General features: G+C 37.2%; 2 protein-coding genes across 4 annotated transcripts; one reads left to right on the top strand and one right to left on the bottom strand.

The window, feature by feature from the left end:
* Window positions 1-240: 240 nt before the first annotated feature.
* Window positions 241-1,492, bottom strand: LOC127418639 (erythroid membrane-associated protein-like). Its single transcript, XM_051659304.1, has 2 exons — window positions 1,224-1,492; window positions 241-1,055 (listed from the first exon to the last, which is right to left on the bottom strand). Exons 1-2 carry the CDS (start codon window positions 1,237-1,239, stop codon window positions 511-513), a joined length of 561 nt encoding a protein of 186 aa, XP_051515264.1. The 5' UTR covers window positions 1,240-1,492; the 3' UTR covers window positions 241-510.
* A 5,382-nt stretch (window positions 1,493-6,874) lies between these two features.
* prelid1b (PRELI domain containing 1b) lies at window positions 6,875-21,586 on the top strand. Of its 3 annotated transcripts, none has more exons than XM_051659301.1 (6): window positions 6,875-6,991; window positions 9,604-9,727; window positions 9,803-10,028; window positions 15,346-15,459; window positions 15,573-15,651; window positions 20,163-21,586. In XM_051659301.1, the coding sequence occupies exons 1-6, from the start codon at window positions 6,904-6,906 to the stop codon at window positions 20,264-20,266; spliced, it is 735 nt and encodes a 244-aa protein (XP_051515261.1). In that variant the 5' UTR covers window positions 6,875-6,903; the 3' UTR covers window positions 20,267-21,586. The 3 variants fall into 3 exon arrangements, with proteins under 3 accessions (XP_051515261.1, XP_051515262.1, XP_051515263.1); XM_051659303.1 differs by having other exon boundaries at window positions 6,942-7,005; XM_051659302.1 differs by lacking the exon at window positions 15,573-15,651.
* Window positions 21,587-22,764: the final 1,178 nt, after the last annotated feature.

Raw genomic sequence — 22,764 nt, 5'->3', positions numbered from 1 at the left:
TGTCACAGCTGTTTAAAATGATTTTTGAGCTGTTTCCATTGCTTTGCGATTGTCTGTGAGAGAGACATCGATGCTCGTTTGCTCTTCCTTGCATTCACAGATGTCATCCTCGAATTTTGCCACCTGAATTTCTCAACCCCTATTCAACAACCTGAATATTGAGACCTGAATTTCACAACATGAAATCCACCACTTGAATAATAAAAACTGAATCTCACAACCTGATTTTTTTTTATTATTTTTTTAATGTGAATTCACACAAAATATTTTCAAATATTAAAAATGAACAGCAACATTTTTCGATAATATCAAATTACACCCAGTCTTTGTTGAAGATCATGAATTGGGAGACTTTTTCAAATTCAAGTTCTGGTGATATAAAAATGACGCCATATAGAACACACTAGCAACCATCCAGATCTCCCTAGCAACCATACCTCATATTTTCTTTTAAGAAATGTACAAATCTAATGTTCATGTAGTTTTATATATTTATGTGGTGTAAATTCATTAATTGTAACTGACAGGTGTGATGATCAGTGGAGTTGAGTTTTTACCTTTATTATTAAGACATGGGTTGAAATATGGAAAGAGTGTTTGAGTGAAAGACTGACCAGTGAAAGAGTAGATATGAGAGCTGGACTCCACATCATAAAAGGAGACCAGACCCTCCTCATAATCCACATATACACCAACCTTCTGTGGCTTCACTCTCACACACAGAGAGACAAGAGGATCTTCACAGGCTTTATATTCATTCTCATTCAACAAACACACAGTCCAGAATCCATTCACTGGATTTGGTGTGATCGATCCCTTCCTGTTAATGGATTCTCTGACCACTCCTAAATACCAGTCAGTCTTTCCCTTCACCTGCACCTCAAAATAAAATCTGCCTGAACTGAATCCCTTCTTTCCCAGGACACGGACACATGTATCAAATCTCTCTGGTTTATTTGGGAGTTTCTGTCTAATATCTCCACATCTCACTTGTTTTCCATCAGCAGACAGGATGAGATATGGATTAGCTGTATCAGGATCCAGAGTCACATCCACTGAGAGAGATCAGAGAATATCAGTCACTTCAGAATACAAACATTTTGATTGATGTAATATTTAATCCAGAGTATAATGAAACTGTAGTGCAGTAAGTCAGCTGTCAGTATATAAATGTACAGTATTGTAAGTGTATATGAGAGAACAGTGAAGATCACACACTGTACCTGCATACTGCTGCATCCTCCTCAATACTGTCAACACAAATCACAAGAAAACATCATCAATTGTTTCTAGGAATATTACAGGATAAATGCTTCTGAAACTCTATGGACATGCTGTTGATTAACACACAAAGTCATTTTAACTCGTCTCAAGACAGTTACTGACACAAGTAAATCTGTACATTATGTTTGCTATACACTAGAGCTGTCACGATTATGACATTTGCAAGACGATTAATTGTCAAACTAATAATTGTGATTATGATGATTAATTGTCTCGTTAAGGGCTTTCACGATTAATTGTCATATACAGGTGCATCTCAATAAATTAGAATGTCGTGGAAAAGTTCATTTATTTCAGTAATTCAACTCAAATTGTGAAACTCGTGTATTAAATAAATTCAATGCACACAGACTGAAGTAGTTTAAGTCTTTGGTTCTTTTAATTGTGATGATTTTGGCTCACATTTAACAAAAACCCACCAATTCACTATCTCAAAAAATTAGAATATGGTGACATGCCAATCAGCTAATCAACTTCTGGGCTCTGCTGGATCTGTGATGGACCTGATGAACACAGAAACTCTGACATTAATATCTATCTGTCTGTCTGTCTGTCTGTATCTGTCCATCCCTCTAGACATGACTGTACCTGTGTATGAAGACTTCGTTGTTGACGGCCCACTGGTAAAACTCATCAGAATGGACAGCTGTGACAAAACTCATGTCACAGAGTAAATGACAGTGAATTCTTCACTGCTTAGAACCTTGTCTGGAGGACACAGAACCCACGCCATTTCTAGACCTGCACACACACACACACATGGTACCCAACCACATATGATGAGTCTGACAATCAAATCGTGATAAAAAAAAAGTGAAAATGTGCCGTGTTACTTGTGACACAAGGTGGTGTAAATGATGACAGAATTTACATTTTTGGGTGATATATCCCTTTAGGAAGCTATTTCTACTGAGCTAAACCTTGAAAATGACTTTGGTCAAACCTAATGTAGTCAGTTTTAATCAGTGTTTTAAAGGAATATTCTGTGTTCAACACAAGTTCAGCTCATTCGACAGCATTTGTGGCATAATGTTGATAACCATGAAAAATAATTTCGACTTGTCCCTCCTTTTCTTTAAATGTGTGTTCCAGTGAGACACTTACAATGGAAGTCAATGGGGTCAATATTGGAGGGTTTAAAGGCAGAAATGTGACGGTTATAATTTTATAAAAGCACTTACATTAATTCTTCTGTTAATTCACATGGATTATTTGAGCTCTGAAGTTGTTTAAATCGTCATCAAGTTGTAAAATTGTCACTATCTTTCCACAGATGTGGTTAGTAAGTGATTTCATCACAGTAAAATCATGTTAACACACATATTGTTTATGTCTTGTGTCTATACTTTTGAAACAGTGAGTATTTTAATGTTTACAGATTACTGACCCCATTGACTTCCATTGTAAGTGACTCACTGGAACACACATTTAAAGGAAAGGAGGGACGAGTTATCAACATTATGCCACAAATGCTGGATTACAGGGTTGTCATGGCAACGAAGTTGTAAAATTGACTATAACTTTCCACAGATGTGGTTAGTAAGTGATTTATCACAGTAAAATCATGTTAACACACAGTTTCTCAACTCAGATGTGTGTGTGTGTGTATGTGACAGTCGGTCATGTTGAGTTCATCCGGTTTGTCGAGCGGCCAGCAGTCATATTCGCTGTTATCTAGATCAAACCATCCAAACACACACACCACAAAACACAACAACAACAACACGGAACAACACCATGAAACGCACAGGTTATTTACCAGCTCATTTGAGCTTCAGCCATTCAGAAATCATTTGTAACCTGATATAACTAGTTCTTACCATGCATATGCAGCGATTACTCACAGTGGTGCTCATCCTGATGCTGATGATGCTCTGCAGGTTTGTGTGACTAATGAGATTCACACTGAAGGATGAAGGATGTGGGGCTGTCCATCACCTGGACACGACCACACAAATGAACTCATATGCACATTCCTCTTTGATACAACATATCTCCAATTACTTCAGGATCAGTACTATTGACAATTACATTTTTTGGCTCTTCGGGTCAGTGTTCTTGAAAAAGCCACATGCAATAATGTGATTTGACTGATCCACTTTACTTTCTTATCAATAATCATTCATATGTTTAAACACCTCCGATAAAAGTGTATTTGTTTATTAGGGAGTAATAGTTCTTTAGTGAATTAATCATATAATGTGTGTTAATTATATAGTGCTGTGAGACTTGTGTGCAGTTTTAAAACTGGTAACACTTCTCCACCTAGTGGAACAAACTATATTAGTTTTATATATATAGTTATAAATAACTTCCCCCAAAACACCAACCCATTATGAATTACAACCCAGTCAAAATCTATATTCATCAAAAAGTCTATATTTATATATATATTTGAGGAAAAACTTGTTTTCTAATTCTTTCATTGTATATCAAGCCTTTTTATTTTAATAGAAAGAGAATTTATCTTAATGAAGAATAAATATATGGTACTTCTACATACTGTAGGCTAATAACATGTAATTTCATAATGCTTATATGCATTAAAATTATAAAGTAAATATGTTACCTCTGCTAAAAATGCTATAGAAGGAATAGTGATGGGTATCAGTTATATTCTGCATAAATTACAGGATTTGTAATTGAGTCGGGTTGGTTGGCACATTGATTTTTGGGTATATAAAAAATAGATAAGCTTCATCATTTTCATACTTAATACCTCTACATACACACAAATACAAGATAAAATATTGTATATTAATAATTGTTATTATTATTACACATACAATCATTTCAAGCCTTGCCAATAGCACAATTAGTTTATGTGATTATGTGAAAAATGTGTACATTTATGTCATGTTTCTATAAGATGTATATATTTATAAATTTTTTAAATAAATTAATTATACATTAATCATATTCGCATCATTACTCATCTTAATGATATAAGACAAAAATGTGTTCCTGTTAAATTTATGGTAAAAAACTGGCCGCTGTGGTCGCCAGAAATTCACCGTTAAAAATACGGTAACCACGTTTCAGGCTTTACGGGATGTAATTTTGATGCCTGTATATTAAACGGTGCATTACTGTCATTTATAAATTATTATTAAATAATAAACTTGATATATTAACCTTCTGAAACTGTAAAAATCTGCTTTTTACTTTATAATGTATTGTTAATTACTGTAGTCATTACAGAAGAGCACATGATGACATCATCAATAGCGGCTTTTCCTGGAGCAATGATCAATAAACACGTCGAGACAGCGCTCAGTGTCACTCACACAAACACTAAACACCATCAGGGGAACGCGTGTGAAATTAAAGTAATTTAAGAAACATAACTATTCCCATAAAATATAATTAAATGAACTGGGTCACGCAGGGAATTCTGGGAATGCCCGATTATTGTTTTTTTACCGTAATTTTAACAGTTTACCGTAAAAAGTACATCTCTTGTTGTCTAAAGTAATAAACATTTTTACTGCTAGTATACACAACATCATACTTTTTACATTTAAAAAAATATATTTTTACAACAATTTACCGTAAAACTACATGTATTGTCTTTTTAAATATATTACAATTTTTTACCGTATATTTTAAGGTAACTACCCGTTAACCAATTAACGTTTTTTTACTGTCGCATTTTTACAGTCTTTTACTGTTAAAATTACGAACGTTAGTCCTGTTTTAAAATAAACTATTGTTAAAATGTTAGTGTTTTAACACTGTGCCAGCCAACTTTAAAGGAATGTTCCGGGTTCAATGCAAGTTTAGCTCAATCGACAGCAGTTGCGGCATAATGTTGATTACCACAAAAATTTAAAAAAACACAAAAACTTTTCTTTACAAAAGCACAAATGTGTGTTCCAGTGAGACATTTACAATGGAAGTCAATGGGGTCAATTTTTGGAGGGTTTTGAGTTCACAAAACTGACATCTTTTAAGTTACCTGAATAGTTTTGTTGTGTTGAGTCTCTTTAAATTTACCGGAAATAGAAAATATTTATTTTTCCCAGCTTTGCAGGGCACTGGACAGGGAGAGTAAATGTTAAAATGAAGTGCAAGATGAATGTAAAGTGTTGTTAGTGTTTCATGTTTTGCTGTGTTATTTCGAGGAGTTTCTGTTATGTTGTAGTTTTGGGGGTTATCATTATGGTGAAGGTTTAGGTTGAGGACAGGTACAACGTAAGAATATTTATGTTGCTTTACTCATTTAGCAATTGCTATCCTAATTAAAACATAGTGTTACCATATAGAGTGCACCAGAGATTATTTAACAAAGACGGGCCACTTCTATTTAAATGAATTGGAGAAATCGAAACGCCCAACGGTCAACGGATGTAGAAAGTCCCGCTTTACAGTTAAAAGAGCCAATCACCTTTTAGATACAGATTTCACCTGTCAATCAACTCTACCATTTTATTTAATTTTTTTGAGTTCTGCTAACTTATTAGGGTTTAAAAGTCAATATAGACTATATCTGGTGACACTGAATGTGAATTTGTTTTTTTGTTTATAACCGTACGTAACCCTTGCGCGACCTTTGGGACATTTTTGTCTTTTTCATTTTTGTTTTTTTGATAATTTTGGCTGTTAATGCCAACAGCTTAAATTTAGCCAAAGGTGTGTATTTTTGGGGGAATTTTGATATTTCAACCTCAGTTCCTATAATACATCTGTAATACACTGTGTACACGAAATAGTTACACTCAGGACCTTCAGGACAAAAATGTCCCCATTGAAACCCATTAAAACTGCAATATTTGATCCCAGTGCCATTAAAGCATAAAATCATTAATTCTATGATATTATGATTTAATTCCAGAGCCCTGACTTCAAAATTTACATTTTTAATATTTTCCACCAGATGGCGCCATTTTTCTCATGTTTAGCCTATGGAGCAAATACAAGCTTTTCCCCTATTTTCTGTTTGCTGTATTATAGAGCACTGCAGGACAACTGAATAAATGATGCAGATAAAAGTGTGTGTGTGTGTGTTGGTATGGATGTCAGAGTGTGTTTTGTATGTGTGTATTGAGAAGTGTGTGTTTGTGTGTGTGTGTGTGTGTGTGTGTGTGTGTGTGTGTGTGTGTAAAAACAACAGTGGCATTATATAAACAAACTGGCATTTAAAGGGTTAAAATCCTGAAAATGAATGAATATTTGGTAGTTATGATCAGGACTGATGTTGGATAAAAACGTCAGTGAAAGTGGAAGATAATATTAATATATAATATTATTATGGCAGTTTTCTGACGTGGGCATTTTTGTCCTCTAATGTCCTGAGTGTGTTTTTTTTTTGTTTTTTTTATCTGACACTGCACAAAATATAATAATGCATCAAAATCAATGTTATTGCTAATCATTGACATATCCCAGAGTGTGATAATCCAAAAATAAAATTCCCCTTAGCGTTTAGTATATGGAAAATAATTCAATTTTTGTGTTTTTTTTATTATGGCAGTTTTTTGACGTGGACATTTTTGTCCTCTAAGGACCTCTGAGTAACTTTTTTATACTGACGCACAAGGGTTTAAGTATTGAAATACATATAATAATTTATGTTGTTATTTATTCCATTATTATGTATTCTCACTCCGCTTCAGACAGATGAAGACGGAAGACACACGGAAGAAACACACACAAGGCGGAAATGTAGCGGAAGTGTTTGATGTGTCGGCAGAGCTGCAGGATTACAGTGAGTTTAAATAAGTGCGTGTGTGTGTGTTTTTAAAGTTTTTACCGACATTAACACGGTTATTTCCCGTATATTCGGCTGTATTTGTATTTAAACTGTATTCTGTATATTGTCTTTGCGCTCGCAGCTGATGGTCGCGATATGGAGGTCATTTGAGCACAAAAAATACACGAATGTTAAAAAAATAAATACAAATATCAAATAATAATCGATGCATTTAATAGCTATAATCGTGTGAAATTCGTGTTAAACGGGTTAGTTCGCATTGTTGAAAGCACGCGACTCGTCTGGAGTTTATTTACTAAAGCCGATTAGTGCAGATAAACTATAACTTTTAACATGATTTAATATCAATATAAACAATGAAAAGTGTGAAATTCAGTCTGTGTGTGTTTGTAACGTGTATCTGTGTGGATCAGCTGATCCTGTATTAATACACTTCCGCTCGAGCAGATCACCATGGTAACCATCCCAGATATCACACGTACGTCTCTGCGATGTCTGTTTAAGAGCATTGTAAATAACATCTGCTAAACATCTTAAAAAGATCAGATTTACAAACGTTCTTATTCATACAGGTCTTAAAGACATCTGCTGAACGTCTTATTGACATCCGAGAGGAAATCAATTTTAGACGCAATGCAGACCTGAAAAATACGTCTTCCAGATGTAAACAAACACATCAGATAGATGTCTGTTTACATCTTTCTCAAATTTTCTCCCAATTTGGAATGCCCAATTCCCAATGTGCTTTTAAGTCCTCGTGGTCGCGTAGTGATTCGCCTCAATCCGGTGGCGGAGGACCAATCCCAGTTGCCTCTGCGTCTGAGACCGTCAACCCTTGAGGCTTCATGCCACCCACCGCAGCATCCACACCCAACTCACCACGTGCCCCACCAAGAACAAACCACATTATAGCGACCACGAGGAGGTTACCCCATGTGACTCCACCCTCCCTAGCAACCGGGCCAATTTGGTTGCTTAGGAGACCACCCTGGATTCGAACTAGCGAACTCCAGGGGTGGTAGCCAGCGTATTTTACCACTAAGCCACCCAGGCCCCCAATTGGCAGCTGTCTTGAATGTTTCACACTTGTGAATAATCTTTCTCACTGTAGAATGATGGACTTTATATTGTTTGGAAATGGCCTTATAACCCTTCCCAGATTGATGGGCAGCAACAGTTGCTTCTCTAAGATCATTGCTGCTGTCTTTCTTCTTGGCATTGTGTTAACACACACCTGAATGTTCCAGACCAGCAAACTGCTCAAACTTCAGCTTTTACAGAGGTGGTCACACTTGCTGATGATCAATTAATCAAGGGCATTTGATCAGCAGCACCTGGCTACTACTTAGCCTCTTAATTCCTATGGAAGCAGTAAGGGTGTACTTAGTTTTTCACACATGGATTCTCCATTTTGGCTTTATTTTTGTTAAATAAATCATGACATGTAATATGTCATGTGAGGTTGTATTTACCTCATTTTAAGACCTGCTAAGGACCAGATGATTTTTATTATGTCCTGATACGTAAAACCATAGAATTCAAGGAGGGTGTACTTTCTTTTTCCCATGACTGTATATATTTCGTATATGTTGAAACTTGACACCGGGCGACGCACCCTGAAAACTGCACCGTTAGATCGGTTTCATGCTGAAGAGCCGCTTAAAAGTACGTTGTTTTTTTTGTTTGTTTTTTTTACTCTCATTAATGTAAACGAGTGTAAATGTCAACATCATCATATATGTCGAAAGGATTGAAGCCTGTCACGCAAAACATGAGCTCATTGATGTCATAAAATATCATTCTGCTTTTTATTCCATCCATTATTCCTGGTTGGAGGCTGCCGTAAATATTTAGTTCATACATAGGGTTATTTCCTACCTAAATGTAACGGTGCAACGCACAAATATTTAATACTGTGTAAATTGTGACTTAGTTCCCATTTATGCCACAACTAGGCTAAATTGTAACGTACGTATAGCTGGTGCAACCGGCCCCAGGGGCGTAGATCCCCCCTCACCCCCCCGATAATCAAAACAAGCAAGTACAATATTTTGTAAAGTTTATATTATGTTAAACAAGAGAGTACATGTACTATTTGAGGTAAACTATTGTTAAAATTACGGTGTACTGTGTTATATTTGATGTTGTTTAGTAAATGTGCCACATGTGTTACCCTGATGGTGTTTTGTGTGAGTAACACTGTGGACCGTCTCTACATGTGTATTAATTATTGTTCACTGTTGATGAACTTTAAGTCATCATGTACGGTGATTAGCAATACATTTTAAAGTTCCAGAAGGTGAGAAAATGTAGCGATTATTCACATGTCTTCCCACCAAGTTGCACAAGTGGCCCAAATGATGTGAAAGAATGTGGTAAACCGGGTATATAGCTTATAAAACATATCCAGTATCTTTCTCAAAAGAACATGGGGTTTGTGCCTTTTTTAAAACAAAAAGTAACATCAGTTTTGAACCCTATTTATGAAGAGTGCCCATTGCAAAGAATGAAGACTGCTCAAAAGAACTTGACATTTATTTGTTAGTTTTAGGCTAAGCTCAAAGTGGAACTATCTGGTTTCTTGTGATGATGTTTCTGTGTTTCAGGGGTCTTTTGGTGGGGTTCTGCTGGGGTCGTGATGGGGAAGTATTTCTTCAGTGAGACGGACATCGAGAGCGCGTGGGAACTCGTTTCGACGGCGTTCTGGCAACGATACCCAAACCCTTACAGGTACTGCAGGGCGTCCTGAAAGTTGGAATGAATATGAATTTGAATTTTCTCACTCTTTTCGTTGTTATTTCTCAGCACTCACGTTCTGACGGAGGACGTTGTTTTCCGTGAGGTGACGTCAGATAACTGTCTCGTGTCCCGGCGGCTCCTCACCAAGACCAATCGTCTTCCTCGCTGGGCGGAGCGCATCTTCCCAGGGAGCCTAACACGATCGGTGTACATCATAGAGGATTCTGTCGTCGACCTCAGCAACAGAAGCCTCACGACACTGACCTGGAACATAAATCATGCTAAATTCATGGTAAATGGCAACACTTCTGGTGTCGAGTTAAGCCTGCACTGTACCTGCTCAACATTTTGTGGAAAGACGCAATGCTGCGTTAAAGCCAGACTAAATTAAGCCTGCTCTGACCCACCTCCACTCCGAGCATTAAAGGCATTTCTGATGCTGCTTTGTTTCTGTGTAAATGAAATGCAGCATCAGAGCAGCCATAAACTGTGTTGTTGTCATGATATAGCAAATATTTCAGAATTTAGTTGCGTATTTAAATGTACAATATCATATTTTCATTAATTTCATATTTCTATTTTCATAATTTTAGATTAAAAAAATAATCTCATTACATTATTTATGCCTGCTCTGAGCAGCATTAAACAGTCTGTAAGTGTAAATACACCTAAATGCCACTTCAGATGCAGCTTCTGTGCCACCTTTGCAACGTAAAGATGGCTTTACACTCACCTTATCATTTAGAAAGAGACAACATGCTTGTAGGAGCAAAATTAATTGAAAAAAGTATATACTTCCCCGATTTTAGCTAAAAAACAAACAAACAGGTAATTTGTGTCTAAAAACTGTATATGCTTGTGTTAAATTTAAAGAAGTACTTTTATAAAAGGGTATAGCAGACTTTCAGAAAAATGGTGGACCCAAAATTCATTATTTTGTCACTATTTACTAATCGTCATGTCATTCTAACAGTGTGCTGTTATTGTTCAATAATAAAAAATTAAAGAATCTTCACAGATCTTTTCCATAAAACAACAGCAATAGTAGCCATATGCTGTTAAGGTCCAAAAAGGACAATAATAAATTGATTACAAATAGAAAAATGTTTTGTTTTAAATATTTTGATTAGAGAAAGTGTGAAGAAACACCTGAAATATTTCTTAACAAATAGACAGCTTTTCATTTTAGAAGTTAGTGCTAAGCACCTGTCGACATGGCAAAAATGACAACATCCGTTCAAACCAAAGTATTTTTTTTAATAATTTCACTTACTTTTGATTTTGTGATTGATACTGAGAAAACTAACTAATATGGTTTCTATCTTTGACAATTGCGAGTTTAATATTTTATCCAATATGGCTGATTATATTTTGCATAATGAAAATGAAGCCTACAGTTTGGACCATTAAGATTTTTTGTGTTGTAATTAGTGCTATCAGTCGATTAAGATATTTAATCGTGATTAACGCATAATTTTTCATAGTTAATCACATTAATTGCATGATTTATCATAGTAAATCACATGATTTTTCATAGTTAATCACAATTAATCGCATGATTTCTCGTATTAATTGCAATTAATCGCATGACTTCATAGTTAAGCACGATTAATCACATGATTTCTCATAGTTAATAGTAATTAATCGCATGATTTTTCATAGTTAAGCACGATTAATCGCATGATTTCTCATAGTTAATCGTAATTGCATGATTTTTCATAGTTAAGCACGATTAATCACATGAGTTCTCGTATTAATTGCAATTAATCGCATGACTTCATAGTTAAGCACGATTAATCACATGATTTCTCATAGTTAATAGTAATTAATCGCATGATTTTTCATAGTTAAGCACGATTAATCACATGATTTCTCATAGTTAATCGTAATTGCATGATTTTTCATAGTTAAGCACGATTAATCACTTGATTTCTCATAGTTAATCGCAATTAAGCGCATAATTTTTCATAGGTAATCACGATTAATCACATGATTTTTCATAGGTAATCACGATTAATCGCAGATTTTGAAAGTGCTGAAATCTGACTCTTGGGCCACGTCTAAACAAATACATTTTCGTTTGAAAACGCATCTTTTTCTCTACTTTTGGCCTTCCGTCCACACTGAGAGGGCATTTTTGTCAGCGAAAACTGAGCTTTTTGAAAACGCTCTCCCATGTGCATAAATTTGAAAATGCCGTCTTCACGTTGTAGTGTGGACTGGGAAAATGTATATACAGTTGTACTCAAAAGTTTGCACACCCTGGCAGAAATTGTGAAATTTTGGCATTGATTTTGAAAATATGACTGATTATACAAAAAAACTAAAAAGTCTTTTATTTAAGGATAGTGATCATATGAAGCCATTTATTATCACATAGTTGTTTGGCTCCTTTTTAAATCATAATGATAACGGAAATCACCCAAATGGCCCTGATCAAAAGTTTACACACCCTTGAATGTTTGGCCTTGTTACAGACACACAAGGTGACACACACAGGTTTAAATGGCAATTAAAGGTTAATTTCCCACACCTGTGGCTTTTTAAATTGCAATTAGTGTCTGTGTATAAATAGTCAATGAGTTTGTTAGCTCTCACGTGGATGCACTGAGCAGGCTAGATACTGAGTCATGGGGAGCAGAAAAGAACTGTCAAAAGACCTGCGTAACAAGGTAATGGAACTTTATAAAGATGGAAAAGGATATAAAAAGATATCCAAAGCCTTGAAAATGCCAGTCAGTACTGTTCAATCACTTATTGGAAAAGTGGAAAATTCGGGGATCTCTTGATACTAAGCCAAGGTCAGGTAGACCGAGAAAGATTTCAGCCACAACTGCCAGAAGAATTATTCGGGATACAAAGAAAAACCCACAGGTAACCTCAGGAGAAATACAGGCTGCTCTGGAAAAAGACGGTGTGGTTGTTTCAAGGAGCACAATATGATGATACTTGAACAAAAATGAGCTGCATGGTCGAGTTGCCAGAAAGAAGCATTTACTGCACCAATGCCACAAAAAAGCCCGGTTACAATATGCCCAACAACACCTTGACACGCCTCACAGCTTCTGGCACACTGTAATTTGGAGTGACGAGACCAAAATAGAGCTTTATGGTCACAACCATAAGCGCTATGTTTGGAGAGGGGTCAACAAGGCCTATAGTGAAAAGAATACCATCCCCACTGTGAAGCATGGTGGTGGCTCACTGATGTTTTGGGGGTGTGTGAGCTCTAAAGGCACGGGGAATCTTGTGAAAATTAATGGCAAGATGAATGCAGCATGTTATCAGAAAATACTGGCAGACAATTTGCATTCTTCTGCATGAAAGCTGCGCATGGGACGCTCTTGGACTTTCCAGCATGACAATGACCCTAAGCACAAGGCCAAGTTGACCCTCCAGTGGTTACAGCAGAAAAAGGTGAAGGTTCTGGAGTGGCCCTCACAGTCTCCTGACCTTAATATCATCGAGCCACTCTGGGGAGATCTCAAACGTGCGGTTCATGCAAGACGACCAAAGACTTTGCATGACCTGGAGGCATTTTGCCAAGATGAATGGGCAGCTATACCACCTGCAAGAATTTGGGGCCTCATAGACAACTATTACAAAAGACTGCACGCTGTCATTGATGCTAAAGGGGGCAATACACAGTATTATGAACTAAGGGTATGCAAACTTTTGAGCACAACTGTATATGAAAACGATGACGTATTTGTTGTCATTTGCTGCAGTCATGTGAACAATTCAACCAAAACAATCAAGATTGCGGCCCGTGTTGTAGTAGCGCTGCTGTGCCTGATATTCACATTGATGGCATTGTTAAAGATAAATGTTTTTTTTGTACAATCTTCACATTGCATTCCTTCAAAGGCGACAGGAAGTTTAATCAGATTTGGTGTCCGGCGACGGAACTGTGCAAAAGCGATTTAAGCATTTTAATACGTTTCAGTGTGGTCGAGCAACATTAGGAAAACACTTGAAAATGGCAGTTTGGACGGAGCGCGTTTTGAAAACGAAAACGGCATTTTCAAATGTAACCACATTAATGTAGACGTAGCCTAAATATGCTTCTTCTCCTGTCAAAATGCATTTGTTTCCTTTTAATGAAAGACATTTTTTTTTTTGTTTTGTTTTTTTGTAATAATAATAATTTATTAACATTTTCCAAATAAAGCCCTTCCACTGTATAAAGGCACACTATAAATGCAATAAAATAGCACGAATTCAAATAACATTAAACGTTTCCCAAATCCTAAATGGGAGATTGACTAATTAAAGAGAACTAGTCCCCATAGGTTGCGTATTCATTGAAATATGCTTTAAATCTCTTAAACCCTCATCCTCCGTAACATTAATTGTGGCTATCCACATTGCTACAGCAATCGTGAAGCTGCATTTACATAATTTGTGCTGCTTTAAACTCCATGAAAAGCGCTTGTAAAAAAAAATGTCTTTTTTTTTTCTCCCAATTTGGAATGCCCAATTCCCAATGTGCTCTAAGTCCTCATGGTGGCGTAGTGACTCGTCTCAATCCAGATGGCAGAGGACGAATCCCAGTTGCCTCCACGTCTGAGACCGTCAACCCGCACATCACGTGGCTTGTTGAGCGCGATGCCACGGAGACATAGTGCATGTGGAGGCTTCATGACATCCACCGCGGCAACCACGCCCAACTCACCACGCACCCCACTGAGAACTAACCACATTATAGCGACCACGAGGAGGTTACCCCATGTGACTCTACCCTCCCTAGCAACCGGGCCAATTTGGTTGCTTAGGAGACCTGGCTGGAGTCAATCAGCACGCCCTGGATTCGAACTAGCAAACTAGCGAACTCCAGGGTTGGTAGCTAGTGTCTTTTACCACTGAGCTACCCAGGCCCCCAAAAACGTCTTGTTTTAGTGTTGTCATGTAATTATACTTCATCCAAATCGTCTGGAAACTAAATGTTTTACTGTTAATCTTCCAATTGTTTTCAATGGGTATTCTCATTACCATAACACAGCTATTTTGTAGTGTATCACAGTAAAAAGATGCTGTAATATAATGATTTTTTGTAAATAAAATGTGCAAAAATGATAGGCAGTACCAAGTGAGAACTACTATGATGTATAAATACTTTTACAGTTTAACTAAAATCTTATTTTTTTCACGTTGTGGTACTGGGAATTGGGGAAAATTTGTCTTGAAAATGATGTCACAATAAAAAAAATCGTAATGATTTAAAAAAATTATATAAAAATATGCTTCATTTTCTTTATGCAAAATGTAATTTCTGGACCAGTAAAATAGGACCAGGACATTTTCTTGACAGGTTTCATGAGAATACAAAAACACATATATGATGCTTTATAGTAAGAATGACCCTACAGATCTTTTGGGTGTGGACTGGTGGAGAAGTCTTTTCTTTGCACTGATTTTACCTCGTTGTGTGATATTGAATGAAATCTTTCATTTAATGTTTGATATTGTAATAAGTAACAGAACTTGGTAGGTTGAAGGTTTTTATCAGTGTTGATGTCAGGTCAGTGTTTATCTGTATTATCGGATGTGATCTGAGCGAACATGTGCTGGTTCGGTTTGTTAATGCGCCTGTGTGTGTGTTTTATCAGCGGGTCGTGGAGCGCTGTGTGTTTCATGGTGAGCGGGAAAGCCCTGTTCGGACGCAGCTCACCAGAGAAGCCTGGATCTCATCAGGAGTGTTTGGTCTCTCTAGACCAATACAGGTAATCCGTCGACCAGATGAACTGACTGCAGGAGACTCTTGGGTGATTTTAGTAAGGCAGGGTTAGGGGTTACTCACGTAAGATATTTTAATGTTGTTCTCTCTCTCCTGTAGGAGTTCGGTTTGGCCAGATTCAGGAGTAATCAGGTGAAATCTATGAAGGGTTTGGAGTATGCTCTATCAAATCTACAGAGTAAGACCTCTATTTATTTTGTATAACATAAACCTCATAACCCCTAACTCTAACCTGAAACCCTGAACCTTTGGGTACGGTTGCACAAGTCGTGCGTGAGGTCTCACTTAAGTTAGGACGTAAAGTTCAAACTAAGTGCTTAGTAACTATTAGTTTGTTTGTAACTCTTCTTAATTTGGTTGCACCACTAGTTCTTAACACAAGACTTAAGTCGTAAGCTCTCCGTAAAGTCATGCATAGTCACATAATATGACGTTTACCTTAGTGATCCAATAAGCAGCCATTAAATAATAAATTAAAAAGGCAATGAATTACATTTCCCTTGAAATACAATATGTAAAATATAACTAATATATTGTGTCTATCTATCTACCTATCTGTCCATCTAGCTGTCCGTTTATCTATCTATCTATCTATCTATCTGTCTGTCTGTCTGTTTGTCAGTGTATCTGTCTATCTGTCTATCTGTCTGTCTGTCTGTCCGTATATCTGTCAGTGTATCTATCTATCCGTCTGTCTGTCTATCTATCTATCTTTCCATATATCTGTCAGCGTATCTCTATCTACCCATCTGTCCATCTAGCTGTCCGTGTATCTATCTATCTATCTGTCTGTCTGTCTGTCAGTGTATCTGTCTATCTGTCTATCTATCTGTCTGTCCGTATATCTGTCAGTGTATCTATCTATCCGTCTGTCTGTCTATCTATCTATCTATCTATCTGTCTGTCTGTCTATCTAGCTGTCCATCTAGCTGTCCGTGTATCTGTCTGTCTGTTTGTCTGTCTGTCTGTCTGTCTGTCTGTCTATCTAGCTGTCCATCTATCTGTCTATCTATCTATCTATCTATCTATCTATCTATCTATCTGTCTGTCTGTCTATCTAGCTGTCCATCTAGCTGTCCGTGTATCTGTCTGTCTGTCTGTCTGTCTATCTATCTATCTATCTATCTATCTGTCTGTCTGTCTAGCTGTCCATCTAGCTGTCCATGTATCTGTCTGTCTGTCTATCTATCTATCTGTCCATATATCTGTCAGTGTATCTCTATCTATCCATCTGTCTGTCTGTCTGTCTGTCTGTCTGTCTGTCTATCTAGCTGTCCGTGTATCTGTCTGTCTGTCTATCTATCTATCTGTCCATATATCTGTCAGTGTATCTCCATCTGTCTGTCTGTCTATCTATCTGTCCGTGTAGCTGTCCGTGTATCTGTCTGTCTGTCCATCTTTCCCATCCGTCTGTCTGTCTGTCTATCTATCTGTCCGTCTATCTGTCCGTGTATCGATCCATCCATCCGTTCGTCCGTCTCTATCTATCTATCTATCTGTCCGTGTACCTGTCCGTGTATTGATCCATCTATCCGATTGTCCGGCTGTCTGTCTGTCTGTCTGTTTATCTATCTTTCTATCTGTCTGTCTGCTGTCCGTCCATCTATCAATCCATCTATCCGTCTCTCCGTCTGTCTGTATGTATGTCTGTTTGTCCATCTTTCCCATCCATCTGTCCATCTGTTCGTCTGTCTGTCTGTCAGTCTATCAATCCATCTATCCATCTCTGTCTGTCATCTATCTATCTATCTTTTCCTTCCATCTGTCTGTCTGTCTGTCTGTCTGTCTGTCTGTCTGTCCGTTTATCAATCCATCTATCCATCTCTCCGTCTATCTATCTATCTTTTTTGGCTGTCTGTCTGTCCATCTATCGATCTGTCTGTCTGTCTGTCTATCTATCTATCTGTCTGTCTGTCTATCCATCCATCTGTCTATCCATCCATCTGTCTATCTGTCAGTCTGTCTATCTGTCCATCTGTCCGTCATCTATCTATCTGTCCGTCTGTCTGTCTCTGTCTTTCCCATCCATCTGTCCGTCTGTCCATTTATCTGTCTGTCTGTCTGTCCATTTATCTGTCTGTCTGTCTGTCTGTCTGTTGGGCCAGTAAAACCTTCAAGCTTCAAATCACTTTCAAAATGTCTATTCACCAGTGACTCGAGTGTTTTGAACCAAAAAGTTAAGTTCAGAATCGTTCATTGATTCGTTCATTGACCATTCCTTCAAATTACGCCTTTGCACCAGTAGATGGCCTCAAATGAGTGTAACGGTAGCTAGCTGGTATGTGATAGCTATGCGGTATGTGTAAACCTCACTGGCCTCAAGAGGCGCACTGGCGACTGACAATAGAGGCTGTAGCCTTTAGCCTTCTCGTTAGTGCGCCCGCCTCCCATGCCAGCTGAAGCCGGTTCGAATCCCCCTTGGAGCGGGTCGAGCAGGACCAGTTACATGAGCATCTTTTACGTTTTGAACGAGTAATTGCATTGAACCTAAAGCACAGAGTCATTCATGACCAGAACAAGTCTAAATTTGCGTGTCTACAATCCTACTAAGAGACTTAAGCGCTGCGGAGTGTTTAAGCATCATAATCATTTCCCACAAATAACAACAAAGCATATCTATCATACTGTGAACTACTGAGCATGACTTTTAACCAAGCTATACAACAGAAGGCAACAACTGAAGCCTAAAAAATAATAACGACTTTAAATAACGTCTGATTTCCATTGTAATGTGTGATCATAACTAACTTTTGTTCTGTATTCATACGGCATTTCATTTACGAAAAACCTTTTAAAGATGTTGATGATACGATGTGTTTTTAGATGTGCATTTCATGTGTTGGTTTGATCAATTTGTTAGAAATGTGTATGTGGCACTCTTTTAGTTCCTCTTTGCACTGGTGTTTACACGTCTGCGTTCGATGTGGGTATGATGACGGGCTTTACGCATGATAGTCTGCCATCAGAGAGTCTCCTAACAGTCATCAGATGTCATGTTAATCTTCTCTGGAAGATGGGAAATGGCAGAAAGGAGCAGGGATCGTGTTTTTGAGTAAACCAAAATACAGTGTTAGGTGAAAATGGAAGGGAACGTGCACATTATAGGCCCTGTGACAGGTCACCGTTTAAGGTTTTTACCATTTTTAATCACCTTTCTGCCTTCACTAGCTCATTTTAAAAGTTCCTGTGGTGTAACGAATGAATTTTTAAAAGTACATGTACACTATACTGCCAAAAGTATTCACTCATCTGCCTTTAGACGCATATGAATTTAAGTGACATCCCATTCTTAATCCATAGGGATTAATATGATGTCGGCCCACCCTTTGCAGCTATAACAGCTTCAACTCTTCTGGGAAGGCTTTCCACAAGGTTTAGGAGTGTGTTTATGGGAATTTTTGACCATTCTTCCAGAAGCGCATTTGTGAGGTCAGACACTGATGTTGGACGAGAAGGCCTGGCTCGCAGTCTTCGCTCTAATTCATCCCAAAGGTGCTCTATCGGGTTGAGGTCAGGACTCTGTGCAGGCCAGTCAAGTTCTTCCACACCAAACTCGCTCATCCATGTCTTTATGGACCTTGCTTTGTGCACTGGTGCGCATTCATGTTGGAACAGGAAGGGGCCATCCCCAAACTGTTCCCACAAAGTTGGGAGCATGGAATTGTCCAAAATCTCTTGGTATGCTGAAGCATTCAGAGTTCCTTTCACTGGAACTAAGGGGCCAAGCCCAGCTCCTGAAAAACAACCCCACACCATAATCCCCCCTCCACCAAACTTCACAGTTGGCACAATGCAGTCAGACAAGTACCGTTCTCCTGGCAACCACCAAACCCAGACTCGTCCATCAGATTGCCAGATGGAGAAGCGTGATTCGTCACTCCAGAGAACGCGTCTCCACTGCTCTAGAGTCCAGTGGCGGCGTGCTTTACACCACTGCATCTGACGCTTTGCATTGCACTTGGTGATGTATGGCTTGGATGCAGCTGCTCGGCCATGGAAACCCATTCCATGAAGCTCTCTACGCACTGTTCTTGAGCTAACCTGAAGGCCACATGAACTTTGGAGGTCTGTAGTGATTGACTCTGCAGAAAGTTGGCGACCTCTGCGCACTATGCGCCTCAGCATCCGCTGACCCCGCTCTGTCATTTTACGTGGCCTACCACTTCGTGGCTGAGTTGCTGTCATTCCCAATCGCTTCCACTTTGTTATAATACCACTGACAGTTGACTGTGGAATATTTAGCGAGGAAATTTCACGACTGGACTTGTTGCACAGGTGGCATCCTATCACAGTACCACGCTGGAATTCACTGAGCTCCTGAGAGCGGCCCATTCTTTCACAAATGTTTGTAGAAGCCGTCTGCATGCCTAGGTGCTTCATTTTATACACCTGTGGCCATGGAAGTGATTGGAACACCTGAATTCAATTATTTGGATGGGTGAGCGAATACTTTTGGCAATATAGTGTATTTGATGTAGTTTCTTAATTAAAATGATCATAACTGCATGTGCAATAGTTATAAAAGAATTAGCAAAACACTGTTTAAATAGTTTAAGAAGAAGTATAGCATGTCACACCTCTGGAAATTTCGACTACTCAAACGTACAATTTTATGTCAGACGGTATCAGAACAGTATTGTGCAGTGTTATAACGTTTTAAATTTGTTTTCTGTGTGTCCACCAATCCAGATGCATCAAGCTCATGTCATGGAGACACCTCCAAAGATTCTCCAGAGATACCCAAACACCTCAATTCTGCCTCCAAATCCCAGAAACCGCAGCAGTTCATATGAGCAATATCTCACCAACATGTCCAGGTCACGTTTTACATGAAAATCAAAAACCTGTTTTTAGGATTTTTTGCATTGTTACATTTTATGACAATTAAATTAATTCTCATTAGTGCATTGCAAAAAGTGCACATTTATTTAAATGGTAAAGTATTTACACCTCATGGTAATATTTGTTGTATTGCCTTTTAATTAAAATTGATTTTAATAGTAATAAAAAAAATATCGTATTACAGTAATAAGAATGACGACTGAAAAATGCTTAATTTTCATAAAAATTAAGTACATTTTAAAATTATGTCGCAATATAAATAAGCATTTTATTGTATTTTTTTTTCGAAATAAAATGTATTTATTTTTGCTTCTTTTGATTTTGGAGTAAAAATAGGACCTGAACATGTTTACATGAGATTCATCCATAAAACAAACTACTGTTTAATGGCTGCTAATATTAAAGCTCAGGGAACAGTTTAATGAAGACTGAAATGTGAATGCTTGATAACGCTGAGTTATTTATGGCTGCCTGCTAAGCATGAAAATATATAAATCGTGCATCAGAACACATACAGTATACTGTACATGCTGTTATGCACCATATTTATATTTATTTTGAAATGTAACACATTCATTAGAAATGAACTCAGGGACAGATGTAAAACTGGAGCTGTCACCTCTCAACGAGCGTTTCTGTTTAAATGTACAGTAGCTTGTGCTGTTTAGGTTATTATTATAGTTTATACATTCATCAGCGCTGAATATGCTGAGGCCAAATTGTGCTACAATAATCAAATGTGAACAAACTTGTGACATTGTTTATTCTTGCTTTCATTGAAATGCACAAGATGCTCTTTGGAACACATTCTCAAATCGTGCTGATCGTCATGTTTTGATCATGCCGGCTCGAGTGCATGAACACGTTGTGCTGATAATATAATTTTCACATTCAACTCTGTAATGCAGTCTCTCACTCTACTAATGTTTTAATTAGTTTCTAGTCTAACAAGTCCTGAGAAATCACCTTTTTAATATGGATATAATCGTACTACAAGACTACAGTTCATTCATTTCAATCTTTTTACTATTATATTATCAGCATGTTAATATTGCATCATCATCATTATTATTATTATTATTATTATTAGACATATCAGTTATTTAATACATTTCATTGTAGAATTTTTCAGCAGCTTTACATTTGAATTTAAAGTGTTTTAATATTTCTGCTCATAGTATCTGTTCATTTAAATTAATGGAGGAAAACTATACTGCAATGCTGTAAACTGTAATGTATGTACTTTCTAATAAAACAAAACGATAAACTTGTTACATGTTTTGTTCCATTCAGAATTCATGGTGCATTTGTTAATCATAAGATTCTGTACAAATCAAAAGAATTGTTTTAGAACAGAAATATTGTTGTGACTGTCCAGTAGAAGCAGTCAGTTTTGGGCTTGTAAAGATGAGATTGTTTAGAAAGATATTTAACCCTTAAACACATGCCTGGGGTCTTTAGTGACCCGGGACCTCATTTCACCTCATCCATTTTTTGGAGTTGTGCCTCTTTAGTATTCCTCAATATCTCTCTTATAAATAATGTAACCAAAAAAAATAATAATAATGGCTTTAGTACCAGAAGTGTATAGGGTCATGTAATGTCTCTTTTTTATGATTATTTCATAAGTTTACTATCACAAGATTTAGATCTTTATTACAAGACAAATGAGTACTATATTCATACAAATAAATACTATATCAATTTTGAATTATCACTATCCCAAATGCATGTACACATATGTATTAAACATGCTATTTCTTACTCAAGGTGGTTTCTTGATTGACATATATATATATATATATATATATATATATATATATATGTGTGTGTGTGTGTGTTTCACTAGATGAGGGATACAAAAAGCACCTATCGGCAACAATCGGCATACATTTGTGCAGATAACCGATAGTTCCATAAAGCAACTATTGGCACCGATTAATCTGTCAAACCGATATATCGGTCTGCCTCTAGTTTCTTCACATTTGGGAACTTTGATGTGCCCGAGGTTTCTTTTCATTAAAACAAACATAGTTCCACTTTTTGCTCTATGAAGGTCTCCTTAACGCTGAGTCAGACACTTTTCACCTGGTCTTCATCATTTATTGTTTGATTTACCTGTTTTATCTTTCAGACACAGACTTTCAACATTCCACTATGAAAATACTAATTATAACATGTTTAAAACTACAATGATTAATAACAGAAAGTATTCCAATAATTACTGTGTGAAAAGGATTTTTATAAATTGTTCTCACAGTTGTGGCGTCATTTCCACCACTCCAAACGATTTCACCCCAATAACGTTTTATTTTTTTAAGTTGGCGTACTTGTTAAGCAAGTGGACAAAATGTCAGTGAAGAGGATGAAATATGAGAAAAAAACTTACGAAAAATCAAGGGATATAAAGGGTTTATCGATCAAGCTGTAAAAAGTGTAAAAGATTATT

Source organism: Myxocyprinus asiaticus, chromosome 28, assembly GCF_019703515.2.
Source record: "Myxocyprinus asiaticus isolate MX2 ecotype Aquarium Trade chromosome 28, UBuf_Myxa_2, whole genome shotgun sequence".
NCBI classification, from domain to species: Eukaryota; Metazoa; Chordata; class Actinopteri; order Cypriniformes; family Catostomidae; genus Myxocyprinus; species Myxocyprinus asiaticus.
Note: the sequence above shows the minus strand (reverse complement) of the source record. Positions and strands in the feature narration are given on the sequence as shown.